The sequence below is a fragment of the Gadus morhua genome, chromosome 6, assembly GCF_902167405.1.
Source record: "Gadus morhua chromosome 6, gadMor3.0, whole genome shotgun sequence".
NCBI classification, from domain to species: Eukaryota; Metazoa; Chordata; class Actinopteri; order Gadiformes; family Gadidae; genus Gadus; species Gadus morhua.
Window position 1 is genome coordinate 6,740,196 of NC_044053.1, and position 26,513 is coordinate 6,766,708.

Genomic DNA, 26,513 nt, shown 5'->3' on the forward strand with positions numbered 1-26,513 from the left:
CTAAAAATAAGGTTATTTTGTGATCATTTTTTTCTTTTTGTAGTCATGGACGTTTATCCGCACTAAAAATAGGCCTTGATTAATCTGAGAGAACAGCTGAGGAATGGAATCGTTCAGAATCTAACCCTGAGTGAGTCAGTGTCGGCACACCGATTGGAAGTGTATGGATAAGTATACTTACCCCCTCCCCCAGCAAACCAAATGGGGGAGTATATCTGAGTGGGACAATGTGGGACATGTTACCAATGCTCAGAGGTAGTCTAAAAATGTTAATGTCTTTCTAACTTTAGAAATAAACATTCTCACATAATGCGAAATACCTCTGAGATTTGCCTTGCACTGACTTCACTCATTTATGAGTAGTCGCAGACAGTCTTTGTTACTCTACATTTCATTTTCTTTGAGATAGTTGCCATCATATTCCGCACAATTCTTCATAGCTTGTGATTTGTGGTGACTCTTTGTGGCAAATTTCCACATTATGCGGTGATTTGCAGGCTGTAAATATGGTGACAAGTCAACCCACATTGGACCCCCGTGTGCACAATCTGATTGACCTCACAGATCGAGTCAAATGTGGGGTGCATGGGAAGGGCTACAAATGCTGTTCAGTCCCGCATCAAGCAGAAAACCTGGTAACACTAACACACACAAACAAACGCACACACATACACACACACAGTCACGCTTCCATGCATACATATGCGAGAGAGTTTGTGTGTGTTTACACACAAACACTATCTCTCTCACACGCACACACACACGCACGCACACACACACACACACACACACACACACACACACACATACACACACACACACACACACACACACACACTCTCACACACACACACACACACACACACACACACACACACACACACACACACACACACACACACACACACACACACACACAGTTAGGCAGTACACCAAAGAAAACCTTTTAGATGGTGCAGCTTGTAACCGTTTGGGACTCTTATTTGACACTAATCCTTTCGGAGGGAATATTGATTTTTTTAATCAGCAGAATACATTTGAAGTTCGCAATACCTGAGATAGGCTACGCAGCTGTCAGATAACCTTCGCATGGATATCAAATGCCACGTAAATTAATGGATCATCGGAGAGGGAAATTGCTTGGTTTCTCTCTATTGTCTACTCTCTGCTCACTACTGACTGTAATCCACATATACATTCATTATCTTATTTATTAAGCAGACACACAAATACTTGTAAACTCGTGCTCAGCTACACTCTGATCTGAGGCCCTTGACGGCCCTCTAGTGGCGGAGTTAGGACAACTGTTGAGATAACTATTAAATAGCGTGACAGCACAAAGGACATCTTAAGAATACTTTTTTTTATATAAAGATTAAAGTGACGTTACATTTAAAATGAAAAGCATTTAAATGAAAGCCAAATCAGTAAATTCAACAATGGTTCTCTTGAAATGTCAAATGCAGGCAATGGCTTTGAAATATTTAGGCTGTAAAGAAAACTAATTTGAGCGAGTGTGGGTCAATTATTATATATTATATATTATATCTATTATTAATTGTGTTTAAAAGGATCATGCGAGCACGTGCTTTGTGATTATCAGATTGGCAGTTCTGTGCCAGTACAATACAACAGCCACAAGGTAGCGCCATTGTCCTTGTGTCAAAAGCACATAAAGCATCTATGCCCTGATTATTTGACCATAGTTCATCTTCACAAATAAAAATCACAACCCATTTAGGCAGCCTAAATGGGTTGAACAATATGATAATGTGTTGTTTTGAATTGAAGCCATTTTCATTGTTGTTATTCCTGCCCGCTATGTAGAAGTGCAAATTAATTAAGTGTGATATTAATATATACAATAAAAAACAGCTGTGCAGTCTCTGAGTGTCATAATAGTTGTCTTTATTTTCAATATACAATTCATTTGAAAAATATAAATTCTAAAATAAATCATTTAACCAGTTCTAAATATTCATAAAAGTTATTTTGTCGACTAAAATTTGCATTTTATTTAACATATAGGCTGCCATGCTCATGACATACTCAAACTCGACATTTTATCAATTATGCAAATATATATATATATATATATATATATATATATATATATAGTGCTAAAACAATGATCAGAGAAACAAAGTATAAATTATTTTTTGCTATATTGTATTCATTTGAGGAAGAGAACTAAACCAAATGAAACCCTAAGGACAAAAAGAGGGGTGATGCATTTTGTTGCATGCCAACATGCTGATATGTACATGATTTACAAAAGGAAGAAGGCGGCTCTTACGTCACCCAGCCACAGAAGAAAATAACCTTTTCATCATGTCACGTATAGTGGAGATCCAGTTCAGCTCTCAGGTCAAATCTGCACTCAGCCTTGCCCACACTTTAGCCTCGTCCGTTGCGGTAACAACCCTTTTAATGACCATGTAATGCCAATGAGAAGCCTCTTCTGTAGCCTGGAGACAATAATCACATATTGACACCCCGAGCACTACGAGGCTAGCCACTTTGTCTTTCTGTGGACATTGCCGTCCACTCAATGCTAAAATGTATTCGTATGGTTAACATTAGTGCCTTCATCTCTTCTCTTTGTGACTGTTGCTGTGGATGTGCCTCACTTCAGGGAATGCAACTCACACATCCCTTGTCTCTGTGTTCACAGAGAAACATTTAGAAGAGAGTCGTACATCTTTCTGTGTACACTATTCTAATAGGATTTCCCATTAAGAGATACATTTCTCTGGGCTATAGTATTGGACAGTGTGTGTGATGGCCGGTGTGATTTGGCAGAGAGCAACATGGATTTCCTCACTCATCAGATTGTTACCAAATCCCGCGAGATCGCCCTCTGATAAGCCACTTCGGTAAAGTATTATGTGCAGCACAAGCAAAACAACGATATGCATTCTTAGTTAGATTTAGGAATATCACATGTTATTCGCCTCAAGAGTGGGTGCTAACTTAGAGGAAAACGGACCATCAAGAAAAACCAACACAAAAGTTATAAACACATGCAGAACACAAGGGGTTAAAAGATCCATGGAAACATTTTGATTTAAGATCAACAGTGAGACCTTGAATAATTGTACCAAAAGACTACAAGGTGTTAGTCCACCTTGAAATTCAAAAGCAAGAAAATGCTAAGAGTCCGGTGAAAAAAAAGTAGACATTGTTACCAAACGTTGTAAATTAAAGTACAATTTTATATATATCACATGTTGCATGTATATCTATATTTTACACACATTTCCCTATTGAGAAAAAACATAGTTCATCTTTCATCGGAAGAACAGGGGGAAAAAACAATTAATTTAATAAAACCTCATGCTGCTTAAAAAAAAATCGACGTTAGTTTAATTATTTCACAATAAGCTTTGAATCTAAATCAAGAGGTAGAGCTACACAAAATATGATTTTCCTGCTACAGGAAAATGTCCTTAGAATAATTCAGTTTATATAAAAATCCAAAACAGAAAAGATATATTAGGATATAAAAACAGCAAGGAGGGCAATCTCTACACCGATACACTTCAGCTTTTTATTGTCGTCCATTTTTAACCTAACTCAGCAATAGGTGCTTGATGAATTGCATAGAATCATATATAAACAAATGGCACCTCTCATTGTTTCTGTTGGTGGCAACGCAGACTCCAGAATAGTGAAAAATGACTCATGGCTCCTAAAGTCACATAGAGTCCCCCCTTATTGGAAAAAAGGGTTTCGTCAGTATTTCAAAGTCGAGCTATACCATTATATCCTCCTATCATTTGTGCGTTCCCGTATCATAAACAGTGTTATCGTTCTACCATGGTTGTGTTATTTGAAAACATTTCAAGAGACAAAATAAAAAAGGCAGGGCTAGTGGGCAGCCATCTGCCCTACAGTGATGTTTCAGACCCTCTGGTCTTCCAGAAGATTCCGTTGTCTTCGTCGTCGTCGTCATCGTCGTCGGGGTCCATTTCTATCCTGATCTGAGGCACGCAGTTGAGAGGGTGCAACTCAGGGCTGGAAAACAAGGAAAAACGACCCGAGATAGTTAGGCTGTGTAGCGCAAAGTTATCACACACCTACAGTATTATGTGTTGTCACGTTATTCAGCAGTTAAAGAATACTCCTTAAAGCGTAGCAATTTGTCATTTCAAACTGCATTTGTTTGACATCATATAAGATTGATGAATGCATGGATCAAGTGATCAAATCTGAACTGCTCTCTGTGAGAAGTTCACCGTGTATCGGAATGCCTCCAGACACAATTCAATAACGCGATTCGGGAGGATTCAAAATAAGTAAATAAACAATACATGAGTGATCTGTGTGTAAACTCAGCCGAAATACCTATCAAATCACCAGATATTTACCACTAACCATTGGTAACTACCTAAAAAAAAAAAACACCCAAATCTCACAGATCCCCTCCCAAACAACAGCAGCAATACAGCGCAGTTCCTGATTGGGTGTTGGGCCCGGCCGTCAAAGGCATCCCAATGGTATGGGCGCTAACCAGGGCTATGGCGCTAACCAGGGCTATGGCGCTAACCAGGGCTACTGGCGCTAACCAGGGTTACTGGCGCTACCCCGGGCTATGGCGCTAACCAGGGCTATGGCGCTAACCAGGGCTACTGGCGCTAACCAGGGCTACTGGCGCTAACCAGGGGTTACTGGCGCTACCCCGGGCTATGGCGCTAACCAGGGCTATGGCGCTAACCAGGGCTATGGCGCTAACCAGAGCTATGGCGCTAACCAGGGCTACTGGCGCTAACCAGGGCTACTGGCGCTAACCAGGGCTATGGCGCTAACCAGGGCTACTGGCGCTAACCAGGGCTATGGCGCTAACCAGGGTTACTGGCGCTACCCCGGGCTACTGGCGCTAACCAGGGCTACTGGCGCTAACCAGGGCTACTGGCGCTAACCAGGGCTACTGGCGCTAACCAGGGCTATGGCGCTAACCAGGGCTACTGGCGCTAACCAGGGCTATGGCACTAACCAGGGCTACTGGCGCTAACCAGGGCTACTGGCGCTAACCAGGGCTATGGCGCTAACCAGGGCTATGGCGCTAACCAGGGCTATGGCGCTAAGCAGGGCTATGGCGCTAACCAGGGTTACTGGCGCTACCCCGGGCTATGGCGCTAACCAGGACTTCTGGTGCTACCCAGGGCTAGTGGCACATTTGTCTCATAGTGTATTGAGTGAAATGATCTACAATTTGAACTGATACTAAAAAGGAATCGAAGAGCCGCTTGGTACGACCTCAAGCCTGTCATACATAATGTACCGCCCTGAGGGAACGCAGGCCACTATCATTGAATCGTGATGCATGCAACGTATGCATACTGTGCCTGCACGAATGATCCCCGGACCACCTGTCTTGTTGTCTCCCCCACCCCACCCCCCAGGACTGTTGGTACTGAATCTGATCAATCCCATCCTGAGGTACAGTAGGACGGGTGTTACTGATTCCGCATTCCTAACCTGGACATACAGTTGGACTGGTGGTACGAATGCGTCTCAGCTCACCTGGATTTACAGTTGGACTGGTAGTACCGCAGCTGCTCAGCACGAAGTGTGCCGGTCAAGGAAAGCCGGGGACTTCTCTCCCTCTGGTGGTGAACAAGAAAACACGAGCCTCGTCAGCCATTTGGTTCAGTGTGACGCACGTGTCAAAAAACGAGGATCACAAGCTTGTGTCGTGCATGCTGTGTTAAACATTCAGAAAGGGAGCAAAGGATCTGTGTTTAGGTCGATCATTGTTGAAACGAGGGCACGAAACACAGTTGCAACGACACAGAGCAAATTAGTTGGACGTGAAGTCCAAACCGAAACAAAAATAATGAATGGTTACATGGGTAAATTATTATATGATTCATAGTTCAATAATGCACCAGTTAAAACTGGGTTAAAACTAACGACGTGGGTGATCAACATTCACAAGACAAGACCCTCAGAGATAAACCCCAAGACGAGAACTTCCAAGACACATAAGAAGAAAAAGCAAAGACAAAAGACAAAGCAAATTGAACACACTAAAACGATGAATAAGAAAAGCAAAGCATTTTCTTATTTTATTCAAAGAATTCAAACAAAGAGTTCAACAAAGAAAGCAGGGAAGCAAGCGTTAAGTTCATGCAGTGAGTCAAGGCAACAAGCCAGTCGGAGAGAGACTGGCTTTCTCTTGTTAGGAGAATAAGATTGGCCCCTGAATAAGGCAGCAGTGGATTTGGCAGGTGGAGGAAGAAAAAGGAAGCATTAAAGGTGGTAGAAAATGGAAAAAAACAACTACACGGTGGAGACCCCCTGTGTTGTTTCGGGAGGTTCGGGTTCTACTCACTGTCGAAGGACTTATCCCCTAAGAAGGGCTCCTTCTCCATCATATCCATAGGTATTTTAATGCTGGGTGATTTCTCATTGTAAGGGTAGTCGGACTGTTGGGATAGACACGACAAGTCGATAAACACATGACACAAGTCCTGCAATGGGCATCAAGGCGGACATCTTCATATGTCTCTGCAATTGACGTTCCTTGAATCAGTCATCAGGTCAAATGGGAAAAATACTGAAAACACTTCAACACATTTGGTTGGATTCAGGGCCCAGAGGGGAGACAACCCCGCATCATCCTGCTGTGAGCCAAAAGAATATCCATTTGGACTTTGGTCAGAACGAATACAAATGAATAATAATGGCCGAAATAGAGGAATCGAAATTGACTGGGCCATAGCCCTGTTTTCCATCCCAATATTGGGGTATCAGCAGCCAATACCACAACAAGACATAGCATGACATAAACGTCCCGACGTGTCATGACACATCACGATGACCCACTCACATCCTCCACGTCACTGTCCATGCTGCCTCTCTTCTTCTTCTTTTTCTCGTCCTCCTTCCTCTTCTTGTCCTTCTCCGGGATGACGTCGTCGAGGAAGCTGAGCTCGTGCTGAGAGAACATGTAATCCATGGCCTTCCTCACCGCCACCAGAGCCAGGATCTGAACTCATGGGAACACACATACACACACACACACACACACACACACACACACACACACACACACACACACACACACACACACACACACACACACACACACACACACACACACACACACACACACACACACACACACACACACGGCATCAGCAGAGTGGCAACACCAGGGATTTCTGAACATAATGTAATCACCAACTCAAATCCATGCTTTGGGAGTGCATTGGTATGAAGCTAACAAGAGCTGTTATGATCACGCTTTCATTCGGTTTCACAAATATTAGTCTTTGTATCAGGTTTTCTTTTGCTTTTGAACCAAGTATTGTCCAATGAACATTGATAGTTTTTTGGTCTTTTAGGAGACACTCTTATCCAAAGAGTGAGAATGTGTGAGTGTGAATCCAGATACATGTCATTGAGGAGCATATATAGTATATATAATATAAACTAAATATATGACCAATATTGTTTTGTAAATAAAGCAAGTTGGCTGGTGATTATTTTAAAAATAGTGTCATCCTCTGTTTTCCATTGCAAAGTCTCCATTGATGTTTCGTGTTCATTCGTGTTGGCTAAATAAACAGACTGGAAGCATAAGCAGCATTGCTGATCTTACCTTTCCGCTTTTTTCCACTTGCAGTTATGATTTTGTATAAAGGAGGGCGCTGGCACTATTCCCTCAGCCACTGCATGTGTCTGTATACATTTTGTCTATAAAGCTGGTCCATTAGGGGCTAATGGACAATTCAGTGGTCCAACTTAAGTCAAGGTTAAGCCCCGCCCCACTACTATCCTGGCCAATAGTAAACTAGGTGACCGTATGTCAAAGGTGCTCACCATGACGGGGAATACGATGGCGGCAACGGTGGACTTTAGGACCCAGAGGAGCGCCAGGCACAGGATCTGGATGAAGGTGAACAGGTGCACCTTCCTCAGCGGCACGTGCCGCAGGTACACCAGGTCTGGTTGATGTTTAGCCGGCATCAGCAGCAGCTTCAGACGATCCATGAACTACACACACACACACACAGAGAGAGAGAGAAAGAGAGAGAGAGAGAGAGAGAGAGAGAGAGAGAGAGAGAGAGAGAGAGAGAGAGAGAGAGAGAGAGAGAGAGAGAGAGAGAGAGAGAGAGAGAGAGAGAGAGAGAGAGAGAGAGAGAGAGAGAGAGAGAGAGAGAGAGAGAGAGAGAGAGAGAGAGAGAGAGAGAGAGAGAGAGAGAGAGAGAGAGAAAAGATTATGGTAACGAGTTGAGAGCAAGGTTTAAAACAGAATCTCCTTTTTACCTTTATTTTCTAAAAAAATAAAAAAGGCTGGTGCTATCATCAAAAACACACACACTTCTTTCCAAATAGTTTATGGTTTCATATAAGGTTAAGTATTAAGCGTCATAAGGGTTTTGAGTTAATGATTATTTAGCAATTACCCTTATAAAGCCTCAGAACAGTTGTTCCAAGGACGCAATAAACCACCTTTCCATTGTCCTCAACCCTAATCTCTCTCTCTCTATCTTTGACATGTATGACACTCAGTTCACATGTTTAAATCACATGCATCCAGCACTGTGCTACATGAAGTTCATACAAGGGTGCTGAAGTAATCCAGCCATGACTTAAATAACTTTTCTCATACATTGTCTCTAGACAGTTATAGTATAGTTTGGTTCTCAAACAATGTTTGTAAAGATATAAATAATATATGTGCATTTAATTGTATGTAAACAATAACGTTAAATCGGCTATGCAAATACTTACATTTGGTGAGAAACACGTGCTTGTGCTTCAGTTCTTTATTTCGTTATTCATTGAAAAGATTGATCAAACTTGAATATTAGTATTCCTAATCACATTATTGTGAGTAGTTGCTATTATTAACTGCTCACCACTAATATTAAAGCGTCAAAATTGAGAAAAATCTCTAGAAAAGTACCAAGTAGACCCGGCAATCTGTCAAAGCGCCCCCAATTGAACACAACGGGGCTAGCATACCCAAGCAAGCGTTGACCTAACTATCTCCATCTACGATGACCTCCTTGTGTTTCCATGGTCCCACATTGAGCCAACAGGAAGAGCAGGACAGCCTTACCTGCACACCCTTGAGGGAGGCCACGCCCATGTAGAGGAAGACTCCGTACAGCACAGGCATGGGAATGAACTAGAGGGGGGCAGAAATACATTGTAGCGTTAGCATAGAAGTGTTTCAGTGTCATTGTCGTATTCACATCGGTTTTCAAAACACAGGGGGATTTAGCATGGGGGGGTATCTAGTACTCATCAAACTAGTACTCATTAGTAGTGGTAGGATTACTAGCACTAGGAACCTTGTGAACTTTTAACTATAATCTTTGCCCTTTTGAGGGCTTAAGATGCACGCTAGGCCGGGTAGTCTCTTAGATACAGGAGCTGTTGTAAAGGGATCTGAGCATGTGCATGCATTCACCCAAAGACCTTCCACACCTTCCACACCGATATCACTTGGTTAACCCAGCATATTCAGCATCTCTTCTTCTTTAGAGAGCACCACAGTCACTCGTTGCTAAAAGGCACATTTAAGAAGCGCGAGTGATGCCATTTAAACTAAACTGCAGTTTCAACTACAGTCTGCAAAAAACCTTTTTGCCGGGGTCCCTGAGTGACCGTTGCCACTGGTTCAGAATGGACGGGCCACACAGAGGTCCTGAGGGAGCGAGCGAAGGCTGGGTGCCTGGGTGAAGGCGTGTGAGTGGCTGGTTGGGTGGGTGGCTGGGTGGGCGGCGGGGTGGTCTCAGGACACGCGGAGCCGGGCTGACTCAGCCCTGACAGCTCACTTAGTGCGCCCCTCCGACGCATTAGCATAGAATAACACCAGCCGCCGTGCAGCCTGGCTGACTGTCAGCCTCGCTTTCATTTGGGACATTACCGCTCGGCCCCGTCGTCACGTTGGGACGCTTGGGAACCCTTCAGCCCGGCGTTATTATTCTGTTTTTCTCTCCGCTTCCCCACGTATTCAGCAAAACGTCAGACAATTAAACCCCCCCCCCCCACTCTCGCTGCTGCACTGGCGGCTCGTCTGTCTGGTGAAGGACAGAACGAGTGGCTAGCTACAGCCCCACAGACTCAAGCCCTCCTCATTACCGCTCGGGACGGATCCGCATCGTTTTGGCTCGTTTTCACTGCGCTGGTGGACTATACTATGCTAACTATAGACGTCCACCGCTATACGAGACACAGCTCACATTTTTGTGAGCCATGCACACACACACAGTGCCACCAATAGAAAGATACATTGCTCCCTTTTTCAAGCCGTTCACTTTGTGGTTAACCAGGTGGGACGGTGAACTACACAGGCGAGTGAAAAGGAGCGGGGACAGAGAGGATGATAGGCGAGATGATCTGAACCGAAAGGTCGGGGAAGCAACACAAATATTTGTGGATTTTTTTTATGATTGGTAAACATTTTTATGGCGTTTTACCTTGAGAATAGGAGACATGAAGACCGACAGGCCGGTGAGGAGGAAGACACACAGGCCGGTGACTCTCTGCTCTCTGCAAAGCAAACACAGCAGAAAAAAACGTTACAGAAGATATGACATGTGACATTGTGGTCCATAATATATATATATCCTAGGAATCCAGACTCAGCACCCAAGTAAAGTAAGTATGAGATGATTAAAGGTGAATATAATGCACACGTTCTAATATTTTTTTGTTTTCGATTCATTCATTTTCCAGATGATAGAAGGCCAGAACAGAGACATCCACTGGGCATGTGTGGAGTTCACAGACCTGTCAACATCTGAACGTCAACAGACCAGCTCCATCTGGGCTCGCAGGAGGACGTTGGTTCAGCTCACAGCTGCATTACGAGGGGCTCCACAACTCTCCTCCATCATACGACATTTCATTTTTTAAAGCTTGCGCTTGTTTTTCTTATATCTTATTTATTTCTTATATCATTGGGACTAAGACTGGTGAAGACAGAACAACATGATGGTTGATTGTTTTCCCATTATAGCAAACATAAATGTAGCAATTTGTGCACAAAGCAATACGAATGATGTGAATAAACACGTATCTACCCTGGGTAACAACACCCAGAGAGACTTCACTCCACACAGTCAACAAGCCGACAGCCTTGTTGTGCTGGGCAATCGTCACATACAAGAGAGTAGCCTGCTTCACACGCATGAAGGGATAAAATCTGCAACCTCAACTCAGATTCCCTAAAGGAATTCCGGGACGGTTCAATAATATCATTGTTCCGAATATAGGACCAACGCAGAACATCCTTTCCAGGACAATGAGTCCAATGGTCCAACTCTGTGTCCGAGACTTTTCAGCAGATTCTGACCATCGTCGTCAGTGGTCCAAGGGTTCAAGTGGAGAACCCTGATTTCATCACAACACTAGGGCTGTGCGATTAATCGCATTGTGATCGCGTTTTGCGTCAAACGATCTCCAAACAAATTGAATCGAGTTTAAACTATTTATTTTATTCATTCAATATTTTTAATGACATATATGTATATTATTTTCTATTTGAATATTTTCAATTTGAATATTTAGCATATTTTTTCAAGGCAAAATTTCTAAGTTCTCACCGATTTTTTGGCGAGAAACGCTGAATAAATGCATCATGTTTTCAAACTCAAAAATAATTGTTTGAATAATCGGGATTTCAATATTGACCAAAATAATCGTAAGTATGATTTTTTTTCATAATCGAGCAGCTCTAGTGTGACGGTTCCCCTTTAACAAACAACCGTACACAGCTTCTCCTCCATGAATGAAACCATAGAAGCTCGGTGTGGGACCCACCTCACACCCAGGAACTTGGGCTGCTCCCCGGGCGCCGATGTCTCCGTCTCCATCTTCAGACTGTCGATGTGGGCGATGGAGATCACGGTGGCCGCCACGTACCACGGCAGTCCCATGAAGGAGCACACGATCATCAGGACGGCCACCCAGAACAGGTCCAGGTGATAGCCAGCCCCTTTCTGCCAGAACCAGGACAACATGGGACACGCGAGTGTTGACAAACAGGGCTCACCGAAATGTAAACGATGAAGACGGCCGCGTTTGATGTCATGTTTGACCAAGGTCATAATGTGTGACTGAGAATGATGATGATAATCATAATGAATGGCGTACTGGGGCATATTTGTGCGCAGTAGCCTATAAAAATGGACTTTGTGTGTGTGTGTGTGTGTGTGTGTGTGTGTGTGTGTGTGTGTGTGTGTGTGTGTGTGTGTGTGTGTGTGTGTGTGTGTGTGTGTGTGTGTGTGTGTGTGTGTGTGTGTGTGTGTGTGTGTACGTGTGTGTGCGCACGTGCATGTGCGTGTGTTGTAGTAAAAAAGACCAGAAGATTGATGGTGAAAGAGACTTTTTTGCAACAACCAAAATAACCCATATAACAAACAGTGAGAATCTTTACAGTACAGTATGCTCAAAGTGATCCTCGTTTTTTTTCGGCCTTGCCTGAACAACAGCAGGAATAATCAGAACACATTGAGGGACCGTTCTGGCCGTGTTCTCTGATCGGCTGATTGATGCGATCCCACTCTCCCCATCTGTGCTCGGCGAACAGCAGCAGCTAGTCGTAGCAGCCGCCAGAGATTAACCTCCCCCCCTTCAGACCCCCGCCCACACCCTCCCTGAAGCCCCCCTCCCCCCGCCCACATAACAACCCAACTGGCATTAGCAGCACAGCGCTGACATTTCACTCTCGATGCGTGGCATTTACCTGCCTATTAACCAGCCACCCAGGCTGCCACCTGTCTAAGAACAAAGATTCAATTGAAATAGTGTTTTTTTTTAAAGGTGCTATGCGTAACATTCAAGAGTTGTATGCAGAGAGAGAAAGTCGAAACAACCAAAAAAAAACATCCCCTCCCTTTGCTCTATCCCTCCCGGGCGCTTGTTTTCACAAACCTGTGATTGACAGCTAGATGGATTCCACGAACCAATCAGGGAAGAGATTTCCTGATTGGTCAGAACTGACCGCAAAGCAGGCTTACATCTAAACTGGCTCATTCAGTGGCAGGAGCAGTCAACTCCCAAACATATATTCTCACGGCGCATTTCACTCACTAATGGCCGACGGAATACACTCGAATAACAGCGCTTGAATCGTACCCAGAGCCCCATTAAGGTTGGGTTGCGTCAATAGAAAAGGCTCACCTTGAGCTTGTGCTCCTTCCTGTTGACGATGACAGCGGTGATCTGCTGGTCCATGAAGAGCAGGATGGTGACCAGGAGGGCAGGCAGGGCTGACGCCAGGTACACCCACCAGGGGTTCCCTCCGAAGGGGGGCACGAACCACGCCCTCTTGGGACTCGTGGGCTGGGGGGACAGACGGACGGACGGACGTTCAGTACATTCAGCACACACGCAACTCCAGAGGGATGTTCACGTGTTTCAAAGGGAGAGCAAACTGGGAAATGAATTGACCAAAGACTGTTCCATATTTTTGTTGGTAGGGCTTCCCACACAGACGACCTCGGTAGCTCAGGATTTGTTCCTCTAGTCACACACAATATGTTCTCTCACAGAGGCGACCGGCGAAGTGAGCAGGAAGGGGAGCCCTTGTGATACCGCCAACTCCATCAATTAAACTGAATCAATTTGCTTAATTTCCCTGAAGAAGCCCCCTCCATTACTGTTGGAGAGTTTCCATTGGGAATACACTCATCCATCCTGATAATACACTGACAGTTATTAAGGCTTTTCTTCATTTGGAGACTTGGATGACTTGTATCAGAATTACTAACGCTAAGTTGTTCGACTTCAGACAGCCTGAATATAATATACATAGTATATATATAATATATAATATACTAACATTCAAGCAATACAGCTTTCTGCCAGGATCTATATTTTTTATATATATAAAAAAATCCAAATCCAAATCTTTCGCATTTCAATGCATTTGGTTGCATCAGAAGTGTAAAATGAGCCTCAACTTTACCTTGAACTCGGTTGGCACAATGAGTTTGGGGGTCTCCAGACCCACCAGCATATCAACCCCGACGAAGATGAGAATGGCCAAGATGATCGCAAAGTCACTGATCAGCTTCCTCATCTAGGGGATGGCAAATACAGCACAAACACTTAGCTCCTCTGTAGATGATATGATCGTTCTGTTGAGCAGAACACCGGCTGATTCAAGTTAATGTCAAGTCAATTGTATTCGTACAGCCCTCGATCACAGTTACAGTCTCAAAGTGCTTCCCCGGCCCCATTAATATGACATCCAAACTATAAAGGGCAAGGAAAAACACTTGAGAAGAGGGTCCCTTCCTTCCAGGTATGGTAAGGAGGCCAATAGGTGCCATTATGGAAAGATATAGCATAAACAAGTTTGTTAATGCTAAAATGACAAAAGGCTCGATGTCCAAGCAGTGGCCGAAGGGTTTCGGTGATCTCCCCGACTGTTGTGCTAATGTTTCTCCGGATGTTTGAACTCCATCTCGTCCCGCTGAGCAACCTGCGCCGTGCGCGTGACTTACAGTGGTGGGGAAGTAGGGGCTGGTCTTGAACTTCTTCAGACACATGGAGGTGGAGTAGGTGCCGAAGAACAGGATGAAGGACATGACGGTGATGTCGGGCACAAAGCCGCAGGCCTTGCCCACCAGCTCCCCGCCGTACTTCAGGCAGTCCTTCTCGCTGAGGGACGACCAGGTGGCGTTCATGGGCTGCAAGCACAACACACAGGTTCAGCCGTTCAACTCACTCACGCTCTGTGCCCGAATGGATTGGCCACTGTAAGCACTGTAACTTTGTTTGCGGTTGTTTTTTACGACATTGATTGCATGCTTTGGATAAACTTTGGTCTGATAAGTATACAGTTAAGGGTAAAATGTAATATATGATAATATATTTATTATCTATTTAGTATTTTTTTTAAGTAATACATGAGTGTGTAGGTGTGTGTGTGTGGGGGGGGGTGGTACATCTAGCTCAAGGATGCCTCTAGCTCAAGGCACCAGAATAGCCTGTCCCCCTATTCTTACTAAAATAGAGTTGTGTGGAGCATAGTGGGCACCGGGGAGTGAGACTTACCAGCTCAGTATTGTTCCATAACCAGACTGAAGAGCCATCGAGCGACTCTGGGATCTCAAACGAACTATTCTCTGCGTGAACACAAGGAAAAAAACAACGGTTTGAACACGACGTTCGACGTGGACATTGCACCAGCAACCACAGCAGAAGCATAGTACATGAGACCGGCGTACTGATGTATGATGTAGGGCTACTCCGAACAGATGTGATGATGAAGACAATGAGGAAGATGAGGATTACGACAATGATATGGATGAGGGTGAGGAGGAAGATGAGGGTTATGAGGATGATGAGGATGTGAGGAATGAGGATGAGGCGGATGATTAGAAGAAGGATGGAGAGGATGATGACGCTGAGGATGATGTAGATCAAGCACTGATCCAGTATCCCCTTAACAATACTTCAGCTCAGAGGAATATGATATAATATGACGTGGTCGGCAAAATCAAAGGGGTACACAAGATGTGTTTTTATGTGTCAGGGGTTTTTCCATCAGCCATGCCTCGCTGTGAGAGGCAATTGAGGACTTCAACATAATGAATGTTTAAAGAGCACCAGCAGCTCGTTGCTGGGAGGCCCCTGAGAGCCTGCTTATCACCGTTCAACATCTGGTATCTCTTCTTCTATCTCTTGGGAACATCCAAACAGAGCGTGCAATGTGTTGCGTGCATGTGTGTATGGGGCTTTTTTCGTGTTCAATACATGGTGTATATGTAAGAAATTATTCATACGTTTTCAGGTGCAAAAAAAATGTCCTCTTGCGTGTGAGGGTGAGTGTGTAAGTGTTTGTTCGTGCATGAATGGGAGAGGTGTGTGTTTGTGTGTGTGTGTGTGTGTGTGTGTGTGTGTGTGTGTGTGTGTGTGTGTGTGTGTGTGTGTCTGTGTGTGTGTGTGTGTGTGTGTGTGTGTGTGTGTGTGTGTGTGTGTGTGTGTGTGTGTGTGTGTGTGTGCGTGCGTGTGTATGTGCGTGTGTGTGTGTGTGTGTGCGTGTGTGTGTGTGTGTTGGTTGGTGCGTCTGGGTGTATTGTGGGGTGTATGTGTATCATGTGTGTGTGTGTGTGTGTGTGTGTGTGTGTGTGTGTGTGTGTGTGTGTGTGTGTGTGTGTGTGTGTGTGTGTGTGTGTGTGTGTGTGTGTGTGTGTGTGTTAGTGTGTGCACCTGTGTTTATCTGTTTTGCTCTGAGCAGTTCCAGGGGATAATGATGGGACAAGCTAGTGTGTGGCAATATGACGGAGAGGAAGAAATAGATAGACTGTGGAGAGAGAGAGAGAGAGAGAGAGAGAGAGAGAGAGAGAGAGAGAGAGAGAGAGAGAGAGAGAGAGAGAGAGAGAGAGAGAGAGAGAGAGAGAGAGAGAGAGAGAGAGAGAGAGAGAGAGAGAGAGAGAGAGAGAGAGAGAGAGAGAGAGACAGATTGTTGGTTTGTCGCATGTGTGTGCATGCGTGTCTGCGTTTGTGTGTGTGTGTGTGTGCCTGAATGTATATGGTGTATGTGTGCACGTGTGTGAACGTGTGTGTGTGTGTGTGTGTGGGTGCACGTGTGAAAGTGTGTACGTGTGTGTGATATTTTCAAAGCAGCAGGGGATTAGCAATGCTTCTTGGATGCCCTTCCTCCTCCTCCTCCTCCACCTCCTCCTCCCCCTCCCCCATCAGGAAGGTAAACAGAGAGGCATGCTGCGCCTCTTCGTCTCCTCCAACAACAGCCACCACCGCCACGACTCTGGGCTCACACAAGCACTGGCAAAGTAACCTTGAGGGCTCAAACCTACTGCACACGTCTTCCTCTCCTTAGCTCAGACTCCCTTCTTGTGCACCAGGACTCAAGGTGAGTGTTCTTCCCGACTCTACAAGAGTCCTTAAAAGAGTCTTACTAACTTACAAAGGACTTACAGCATATGATCTCCCCTTCACAATATGAAATTGTCCATTGATTATATTCACTCAGATAACCTTCAATCATCAGTGAACAAATTCAAATCAAAGTACTTCTCCTCTGTCAACTTAAATAAAAACCTAAATGCATCTCCAGCTACGGATCCCAATGAGGTGCTACTTCTGGTCGCATATGCACTATTCTAATCGGCAAGTCACGCCAGTGCCACCTTACGATTACAATGGAAAAAAACTGCATCGCATCTTTTTCCCCCGATGCAATAAACGACCACCACCCCAGAACAGCCGTTCAGAGGATTAACAAGGTCATCCAGGAAGCCAGCGTCTTACCGAGGATGGCCGGGGCCATACAGAGGCAGTCGTACTGCGTGACGTAATCGACTCTAAAGTCAGAGTTGATGGGGTAGTGGTGGGCGAGCTTCAGCATCTTCTTGAAGGCGTCGTAGATGAAGATGAAGCTGATGAGGCAGGAGAAGCCCTCCTCGGTGAAGCGGGTGAAGTACTGCACCAGGAAGCTGGCGTCAGTGGCCACCAGCACCAGGCAGAAGAACGCCGACCAAAGGCCGATCCACAGCCGGAACTCGAGGTAGTCGAAGGCGTTGTCCCTTTAAGAGAAAAAAACAATTTGAATAATGACGTCAAATAAAATCCCATCCGGTCATGGTCAAATTCTTCATTCAAGAAGTTGAATGGAGTTCTCTGTCTGGTGCCCAATAGTACTGTTACACAAACACAAACACACACAGTTCAAGTTTATTAAAAGACAAAGATAAGACGATTTGGAAGTGTGAAGTGCTGTCGGTTGTCGAATGATCACACGCTAACTAAAACAGGACTTCACGGCCCACGTCGTCACGAGGATATATATAACGACTATTGCAGTGTTACATTTGTGCTATCCGTCAGTTTTTTCCGTGCATTCATTTGAAATGTGTCTCGTTGGCACAAAAAAACCCGGCCTACGAGTTTCCAGAGAGGGGAAAGAAGCGGGGGACATACTTGCTGAAGTTGAAAAGCAGCCGTTCAAACACCAGCACAGGGCCTGTGCTGCTGAGAATAGTGAGCGGCTGTCCCCCAAGCAGGCAGAACAGGCCCCCGGCGATCGCTGTGCCCAGGAAGCTCTCCAAAACGCCCTGGTTAGAGAGAGATACATGATCTTTATTTTTAGACAGTTGAGTCGCCTAACGATTAGCACGCATGCTCTAATAGTCCCACAGACCGTTCGTGGTTCAAACGCGTGACCTCTGACCTGCATGTTATCCGTGGCGTCCCCAAGCAGACCACCGAAGGTGATGGCGTTTGTTACAGTGCCCAAGTAAATAAACAGAATGGCCGACAGGGCCTGAATGTGGAATGCGTCCGTGAAGTCACTGACGAAGAACGGCATTTTCCTCTTGATGTCCAATATGAGACCGCCACAAAACCTAAAAGGTAAGGAAAAGGGGGGATTAGTATGATACACTACTTTGTCAAACGTTGAATTCGATAAAAGAAATCGAATGATATGATAATCGTCACAATAATACAGGAACATATAAACACATCCCAGCTCAGACCTGGTCAAATGGGGGATGACTCTCTAGTGTCATCAGTTCTAAATCAAACAGTGACCAACCCAAGGTATTAGCTTACCATAATATATATGTTCCCCACATAATATAAGTGGGGAACCTTGATATTATTATGAAGAATTTAGCAGTTGGAAAGATTAAGTTAAAGGTCAGTCCATCCAGCACAGCTGCTGACATTAAGAAGCGAGGCAGATCTTTTTTTTTTTATCGTGTGTGTATTTTCAGTCCATCGTGCAGATGGAAGTTTAGAGCCGATGAATGCATACTTTCCGGTCTTCTTCAGTTCATCCCCTACTTCGTGACCTCCTCCTCCACCCCCGTCGTGAGGCATGTCCCCGTTCATCTGGGAGTTGTCCCCTCCGGAGAACATATTCTTTCTGTCAGAAGCACAAAACAAATAAACACGTTCAACGACAAAAAACCTCCATGTTCAGTCAGACTAGCAACGGGTCATCCGTGAGAGTTTACTGTGTCAAAATCAATATGATTTGATGTAGTTCACTTTTGTTAACCATAAACACTCGAACCATGGTTAAAGGCCCACTATGCAACTTCGGGCATTTCTTCGCTGTTTTCTTGGTTTGGCACGCACATTTCTCTACACAGCGCCCCCTACAGCTTCGTAGTAGATATTTTACAACACTGTCGTAACAACTCGTTGACGACCCTTCCCCATGCACTTCTACGCGAGCCATGTGCATTTGTTTTCAAAGAATCCGGCGAATACGTGGAGCCATGTAAGAAGTAGATGTTCATAAAGTGTAGGCAAGGTTATACATTTTTAATATAGTGTATTTGTATTGCAATAAACATAAATCCATCCTTCTTTATGGTTGACGGGGAGAATTTATATCCTAGATTATAATTGTTTTATCTTAGGTTGAACAGAACAATCAGTGTAAGAGTGTTGGCCAACATAATAATCTAAATAAACAATAACCTGGATTCGGGGATTCAGTCTGTATCTGGGGGACGAGACAGACGAACAGCAAAACACCAATGGAAACAAAGGTGTTTATATGGTTGCAAGCTAGAAACATACAGGGCTCACAACAAAACGGTCGAGAAAACAATTTTTACAGGGCTCACAACAAAATGGTTGAGCAAACACATTTGTGCAGAGACTATCAACATCAAGAATACCACGAAGACAAAGTTCACCCAAGGGTACTTTCAATTTCAAAAGCAACGCGGCCAAGTCGGCGTCTGATTTGCAGTCTTCTTTTTCTTTCAGTTCACGCTATTCCTGAAAAGTTTGCCCAACGTTTACTCGTGTCTGGCCTCTCTGTCGGTCAGTCTCCCTTTTCTCTTCTGTTCCTCCGACATTGGGTTTCTCTGTCTCCTTTTAGTCGGCTGATCTATGATGAATGTAACAATCCCTCACCCGGGGATTCCACCGGACGCGTTACGGCAACGTTACGGCTGCGGCACGTCTTGGCCGCGACTTTGCCCTGCTTGCATTTCCACCGGGCGCGTTACGGCAGCGCAACGCTGCCTTGCGAGCCAGCCGTATTCACGCGAGATCACGAGATCCCGCGATAATCCTAAACCTAATGTACTCACCTTCCACTCCCAAAACTACTGCCATTAAATGCCAGGCTTTGTCCTTTCTGACATTGTTCTTATAAAAAGGATGATTTGAGACCCTTTGATTGATTGACTGCTGACCTGGTGCCACCGGTCATGACGTAATAATGTTGGTGTTTTATTAATTGTGTTTTATTTTGAAAATTGACCGGAATGCTCTATGGCTTTTACTTTTTCACTTCCTGCCCCTTATCCCCTTGATCCATGATGAATGCAACAATTGCCTCGCAAATGGCTGTTTATATCCAGCCGGTGCCAAGTTTGGGTGTGTGTCTGTGCCGTAAAGCATTTTCGAAACTACAATCTGACTACATTTTCGAGGCGCGATTGGATACTTCCGCTGCGTCACATCCGGATTGTGTCGGTCCGAACAGAGCAAGTTGCATATGCGCTTTTTCCGTGGAGAGGTGACATGGGGCAATGACACACCCACCAAACGACCCAGAAATGGAATGCAGAACCATCAGAATAACTCTCAACCAGCATAATTAATGTAATTTTGGCTAAAAAAGTTGCATAGTGGGCCTTTAACACTTGGAATTGTGATTCAATGTAGATTCTACCCCAGATTCACCGATTTTTTTGTCACGTAGAATCAAACATAGAACCGCAGTCCTTTATCCTACCAGAATACCTCAAATATAACGTGATACAAACATAACGGTGATGCACAGCTGTATCCACGAGCATGTTGTGTTCAACACTAGGTTCCCAGAGGTCGTACGGAAGGTTAAAAGCAAGAGCTGGTCCTAGCCAGCTACTAGCCATCGGTATAGCATGGTGTTCGTCAGGGAACCCTGAACAAGCCTTCATCAAGGAGTCCAAGTCAAATACGCCCTACCCTGAATTTCCTCCACAATACCCTGCAGCATTTTCAACCCATTCTTTTTTCAAGAAAGTTCACATTGGTTTTACTTGTAGCAATAACACTAACGCATAAAAATGACCGTTGATAGGGGTAGCTAAAACAGGAGCAGCCCCTATTGTGTGTTGAGCCCATAATGTCGTCCGTGCACAACCACTGCAGCGCACGTCCCACTCAGAGCGAGGTATTGTATGTAGTGTAGCTGGAGACCTTTTGCCCGAGGACGGGATGGACTTTGGAGGCTCTATCCTGATGGCGGGGTCCCACTCCCCTGGGGGCAGAACGATCACCTCGTCCAGGAACTCATCGATGCCGGCCAACAGGTCCCCTCTGTCTTTGGCCTTGTAGGCGATGTCGTGAAACACCTTATCACAGAGGAACAAAACGGGGTCTTGGTATCTCATAACGGGTAACAATGTCACGCTACAAATAGGTTCCAACTCAGGTTAGGCTCTGCAGTGTGTAAGAGAATGGGGCTAAGGGACAAGTCAGGAATAAACCAGGGCGGGGTTGTCCCCGTTTCTGGAAAGTAGTGTAAAGCTAGGGGGGGGGGGGGGGGGACGCAGGCCGAGGCGAAGCCAAGGTTGCTTAACACAGCCGAAGTACATTATTTTCATTAAGTGGGCTACCCCAAAGCGCTAATACCCCAGTTACCAACTATGATGAGATACTAGTTGCTTTCATCTAAAACGCTGATGCCTTTGATCAGCTGTAATTAAAATACCCTTCTGTGGTGCTTTAGGTAGAAGGCTTCTGCGTTGTCAAGGAAACATCCGGTTGATCGCTGTATTGGACTGTTGTTTTTAATGTTTGATTTTTTGCACATTGATTTGGAACTGTTAAAAGGCAGAGGTGTCCAGTAATCAAAAAAATTCTGCGCACTTTTGGAGCGTTATTGCGCAATAAGGAACAAAAAGACGGGTTTGAATGTTTTCCTAATAGAATACATGAATGAATGGTCAGTTGTCTCACCTCGTCCGACATGAGAGTAGCGATGGCTCTTCCAATCTCATGATATGCCTTTGCTTTGCCTTTTGGGCCAAGGAGAATGAATAGGAATCTGGAATGAGACGATAAATTATTAAAAGACAATCAAAAGTTTGGACATCTTTAGGTTGGTGGAGTAGCAATTTCCAGAACAATGGTTTCCAGTGTGTTTGTCTTTCCTGGTCCAACGGTCGCTCATCTGAGCGTATGAATGCTTTTGGTGTTGGGTTTCTTTCATACTTTTATCTTATCCTGTCAGAAATTGTGTGTGTTCAAAATAGTCTAAGCTGAAGTATACACATACATGAAACATACATGTAAATGCAACATGAACTAATGTATAACATAAAGGAAAGGAAAATACTGCTCATTAGCTAGCTACCATCGGAAAGAGGCTCACAGATTAAGAGCACACTAAAATTCTGCCTACGTTAGTGTGCATAATTGAGTCATTTCGAACCGTTGGCGTTGCAGTATAGGGGGGGGGGGGGGGGGGGGGGACATTCATTTATTGGTTTATTGACGGATCCCCATCAGCTAAGCGATGTAGTCAGCTACTCTTTCTGGGGTCCACACATAACAAAAAACATCAACAACATAACAGAACTCGAGACCTTTTAGACTCTAGCATGAACTCCCCACAATTGACCACACATTTTGTATTTCTCAAGGACCTCCAGTACCTTGTGGGAACAGGCACCTCCGTCAGGGCCCCCAGCATCACCGCTTGCTGCAGGCGGACAAACGCCACGAAGGGGGCGTCCAGGAAGTCCACCTCGCCCACCAGCACGTTGGAGGCCTCGGCGTCTCTGGGCAACTTCTTCATGAACTTGTTCCTCAGCTGCAGGTGGAGCACAAAGAGGGTTAGGGGGGGAACAGAGCAAGGCAAAAGGTCAGGTTCCCACCACCACCAGCGGCGGAGGACCACCCGCCATCCTTCTTCATTAAGAGGGCTGTGTATCAAAGCAGACAAGTGGTGCTTAACAGCCCATCGCTTCACTTTACGTTTTCTATTCCTTCTTTTTTTTCGAATGTATATTCGGTTTATAAAAACGTAACTCAATTCTCTAAAAGCCCCTTGTTTGTTGGTTTGTTCGTCGTTGCTTCGTTTCGTTTGGCACAATCGTCAAGAGTTCTCCATGTTTAAATTAACTGCACACAAAGTTGTCTGCGGTGATCGCGCACGGCACGGACACGGGTGTGAATCTCGACTCTGTTCCACGCAGGCGCAGGCGGAGGTATGGCGAGGTGCTCTGAATGTCATGGAGATGGACAGGGTGGCGGCGGCGGAGGTGGGGAAACTGTGGAGCTCTGCATGTTGTGTGTGTGCTGCGTCGGCAGATTAAGGAACCTCTTAGACATCATGCCTTTCATCCCTCTTATGTCTACGTCCACTTCCTGGGTGGTGAAGGGTCAGAGAAGGGTCAACTATTTTTTCCGAAAAAATCCTGCATTTATATACGCACATGTATGTATTCAGTAAACTACGGTTGCATAAAGACAAAATGATATGAATGTTTCAACTATAACTCCTAATTTCGTAGCTATACATGTTATAAATGTTATAAATATAATAACAATAGGTATCCACAGATACACTTTGAATACCGAATAAATGTTAAAGTTAAAATGCCGCCGTGTGCTCGCTTGGTTTCATCAAGCGTCGCAGAAGGTAATTTCATGATTAGTCCTTGATCTCTGGTCGGCTTTACACACTCTCTTATTAGATTAACCAGTTACAGGGCAGTCAATGGCCCTTTCAGGAGAGTCTTTCACCATGGCCTGGGATCCACTCGACGACACTTTGATCAGGTAGCCTTTCCACTGACAATAAATATGGTGCAGAGTCGAATCATTGATCCAACCGCGATAAAAACTAAGATAAGAAACCAATCATAAACACCAGATAAGCATGTCACTTCAAAGTGTGACATGTTAGCCGGAAGCCCATATTGTCGATAATAGTTCAAATGGGTTCCGAGTGGCTAACGTTTGTTATCGCTAAAAGAAAATGTATTTCCAGTGTGTTAATGGCATCAGTGGAGAGTTTCACCGGGAACAAAGGTAATACCGAAAGCAAAATACAACCACTAAATCACATTGAGCCTACTGCCTAGGATCACGGCCGGTCTCCTGGGTGTTCGACTCCCAGCTGAAAGCTTCTGGGTTTGTATCCCACAATGTTCACAGTGTTGGCATTCAGGGGACAGATACCCAACCACTACCTGCTCCTCCACGATATGAAGCTGAATTCACTGCAAGTCACAAGCATCTGCATAAGTGTCTGCTAATTGACAAAACTGTAACAGTGACGAATAATACAGTGGAAAGGGAGATCAACGGAAGTACATTAGTAAGGAATATGAAGAAAGCCAAAATTATATTATCCATGTGAGATAGTGTAGGTGTAGAATAACAGCATCGCCTCGCCTGCAGAGTGAAATTGGTGACAGACCTTCAGGTCATGTGACTGAAGGGCTGTGTAGTCAGCACCGCAACACCCTCAGAAGGAAAGGTAAAAATAATCACTGTGGAAGAAAACGGTGACTGCATGCTGCTATAATCCCCAATTCAGCTGAGGCAGTATATTTAAAGCTGTTTCGGGGTCTCAGACTCATGGATCGGATATAAAAATAACTCCCATATCAGGACAAATGAATGACGTCGATTCAAATCCCATTACAACCAAATAGATGTACGGACAAAAGTAAATCTCATTGTCCCGGGCACACTGAGTATGGGGTTGGTTTGGGAAAGTATTATTAAGAAAGTCCGATGGTGGCTTTAGATAAGGTTTGGAAAATAAGGGATTTCACCAACATACCCATAAGGACAGTATGTAGGTATATGCATTCTTCAGCCATTTTCCGCAGCCTTTGAAGGTGCCTTTATAGAAATTGAAATTTTCCACAAAAAAAAAGTTCTAGGAAGGTCTGATCAAATCACAATTGCAAAAATCGCCTGATCACAATCGAAAAATGATTCTGTCCGAGAAACATTTTGTCCTGGCAGTGCAGAGAGCGACGCCCACGGCCAATGTGACCTGTGTGTGGGTCTAGTGGACTCTGTGCGGGAGATTCTGCATGGTGGCAGCCTCCCCTTTCGGAAGACTTATGAGGACCATCTGGCCCCCCGAGACATCCCCAAATCACAGAGTCCCCAGGGGGACGTTTGGTCTCCAATCTCTGCCTACTCATGGTAGCCGTCAGCAGCAGGAGCACAGGGCTTACTGGGTCCATCTCAACCCCCCCCCCGCTCCCATCCTGCAGGTATGTGGCCTTGGACATGACCCGACCATGGCTCTGATTAAACAGCTACTGTGCTGCCACGCTAACGACCCCGCTGTAACGCAGTGGGAATAATCAGACTTCCCGGGAAAGTGTTCCCCAGAGGACGTGAGTGGGAGTACTGCACGTGCTGCAGCAGTGTCAACATTGTAAAACATGTTAGAAACACAGACGCACTTGGGCGCACCTGTGGCTGGTCCCGGGCGTGCGTTCTTGCGTGTTTGTGTGTGTGTGTGTGCATGTGCGCTTGTGGCTGTGTTTGGTTGTGTGCGTGTGTGGGTTGGTCCTGTGTTTGTGTGTTTGTGCATGTACGGCATGTGCATGCATGGTCTCGCATGTGGTTGTGGTTTTACAGTCGCAGAGCTGTTTGGGTTCAGCTGGCACAGAGATAAAGGACAACGCGAGGGTTCCAGAGGTGAACTTTAGGCACACTTTATCGCCGCGGCAACTCCACCACCAATAGCTCGCTGCTGATTGGGTTGCGTCACTCATCACCACCCGAGACATTTGGACCTTGGGGATAATGTATTACAGACTGGTTGGTGACGTCGTTTCAGAGCCGGGGCGTTACTTTGCCCTATAGTTCTCTAGCACTTCTCCACTTAAAGATTTTCCAATGCACCGTAACCGGTCAGATCCGCCTTGAGACGTGTTCTTTACGGTTCCTCTGAACTTCAGACACTTCATGACGGTGAGGGGGAGGGAGGGAGGGAGGGAGGGAGGGAGGGAGGGAAGAGAAGGGGAAAGGGTCATGGGTCGTTTTTGTTCACTCACCTGATCTTTCTCGGGCTTGTCTGAGATATCGTTCATGCTGTTGGACGTCAGGTTGCGGTGTGTGGGGGTGGGACTGCCTGTGAACAGAGACAGGAGGTTAGGCTGGGGGGCCCCGGTAACTCGCCGGAGATGCGGGCGGGCATGATGGAAGAAACCCCCACCCATCAACCAAGGAGAAAGAGAAAGTAGCTCCCCCCGTGGGTTATATTGCCCCACGCAAATAACCAAAGAAGCGAGTGCAAGAACACAAAGGTGCCAAAACAGCTGGATATTAAACCAAAGGCTCAGCACCCTATAAACATATATGGGCTGCTATGCTAGAACCCTTTTATATATGTAGAATATATTTGTGGGCTCCAACGTTTAACTAGAATCCCACTTGAAGTGGACTATATACTGGACTACGGTTTCTGCTAACCCTGCCGATTCAACCAAAGGTAAACTACGGCATTGTAGGCTTTTGGGGTCTAATATCATTCTGGTTTGAAAGATATCGGAACCCAAGACTGCTGAAACCTTAAG

The 26,513-nt window shown here is 45.2% G+C and overlaps 1 protein-coding gene across 6 annotated transcripts in view; it reads right to left on the minus strand.

Moving 5' to 3' along the window:
* Positions 1–1,885: 1,885 nt before the first annotated feature.
* The window catches only part of slc4a4a (solute carrier family 4 member 4a), a 49,540-nt gene continuing 24,912 nt past the window's right edge, over positions 1,886–26,513 (minus strand). For all 6 annotated transcript variants that reach the window (XM_030359656.1, XM_030359661.1, XM_030359660.1 and 3 more), the window contains 20 exons: positions 25,992–26,068; positions 22,614–22,771; positions 21,916–22,003; positions 21,154–21,308; positions 18,758–18,868; positions 18,170–18,344; positions 17,920–18,053; positions 17,251–17,525; positions 15,031–15,101; positions 14,478–14,663; positions 13,937–14,050; positions 13,150–13,311; positions 11,788–11,966; positions 10,443–10,515; positions 9,077–9,145; positions 7,831–8,004; positions 6,836–6,994; positions 6,338–6,431; positions 5,527–5,609; positions 1,886–4,017 (listed from right to left, as the gene is read on the minus strand). In XM_030359656.1, the coding sequence (XP_030215516.1) occupies positions 5,563–5,609; positions 6,338–6,431; positions 6,836–6,994; positions 7,831–8,004; positions 9,077–9,145; positions 10,443–10,515; positions 11,788–11,966; positions 13,150–13,311; positions 13,937–14,050; positions 14,478–14,663; positions 15,031–15,101; positions 17,251–17,525; positions 17,920–18,053; positions 18,170–18,344; positions 18,758–18,868; positions 21,154–21,308; positions 21,916–22,003; positions 22,614–22,771; positions 25,992–26,068 (2,501 nt within the window). In that variant the 3' untranslated portion in view covers positions 1,886–4,017; positions 5,527–5,562. The remainder of the gene's footprint in view (positions 4,018–5,526; positions 5,610–6,337; positions 6,432–6,835; positions 6,995–7,830; positions 8,005–9,076; positions 9,146–10,442; positions 10,516–11,787; positions 11,967–13,149; positions 13,312–13,936; positions 14,051–14,477; positions 14,664–15,030; positions 15,102–17,250; positions 17,526–17,919; positions 18,054–18,169; positions 18,345–18,757; positions 18,869–21,153; positions 21,309–21,915; positions 22,004–22,613; positions 22,772–25,991; positions 26,069–26,513) is intronic.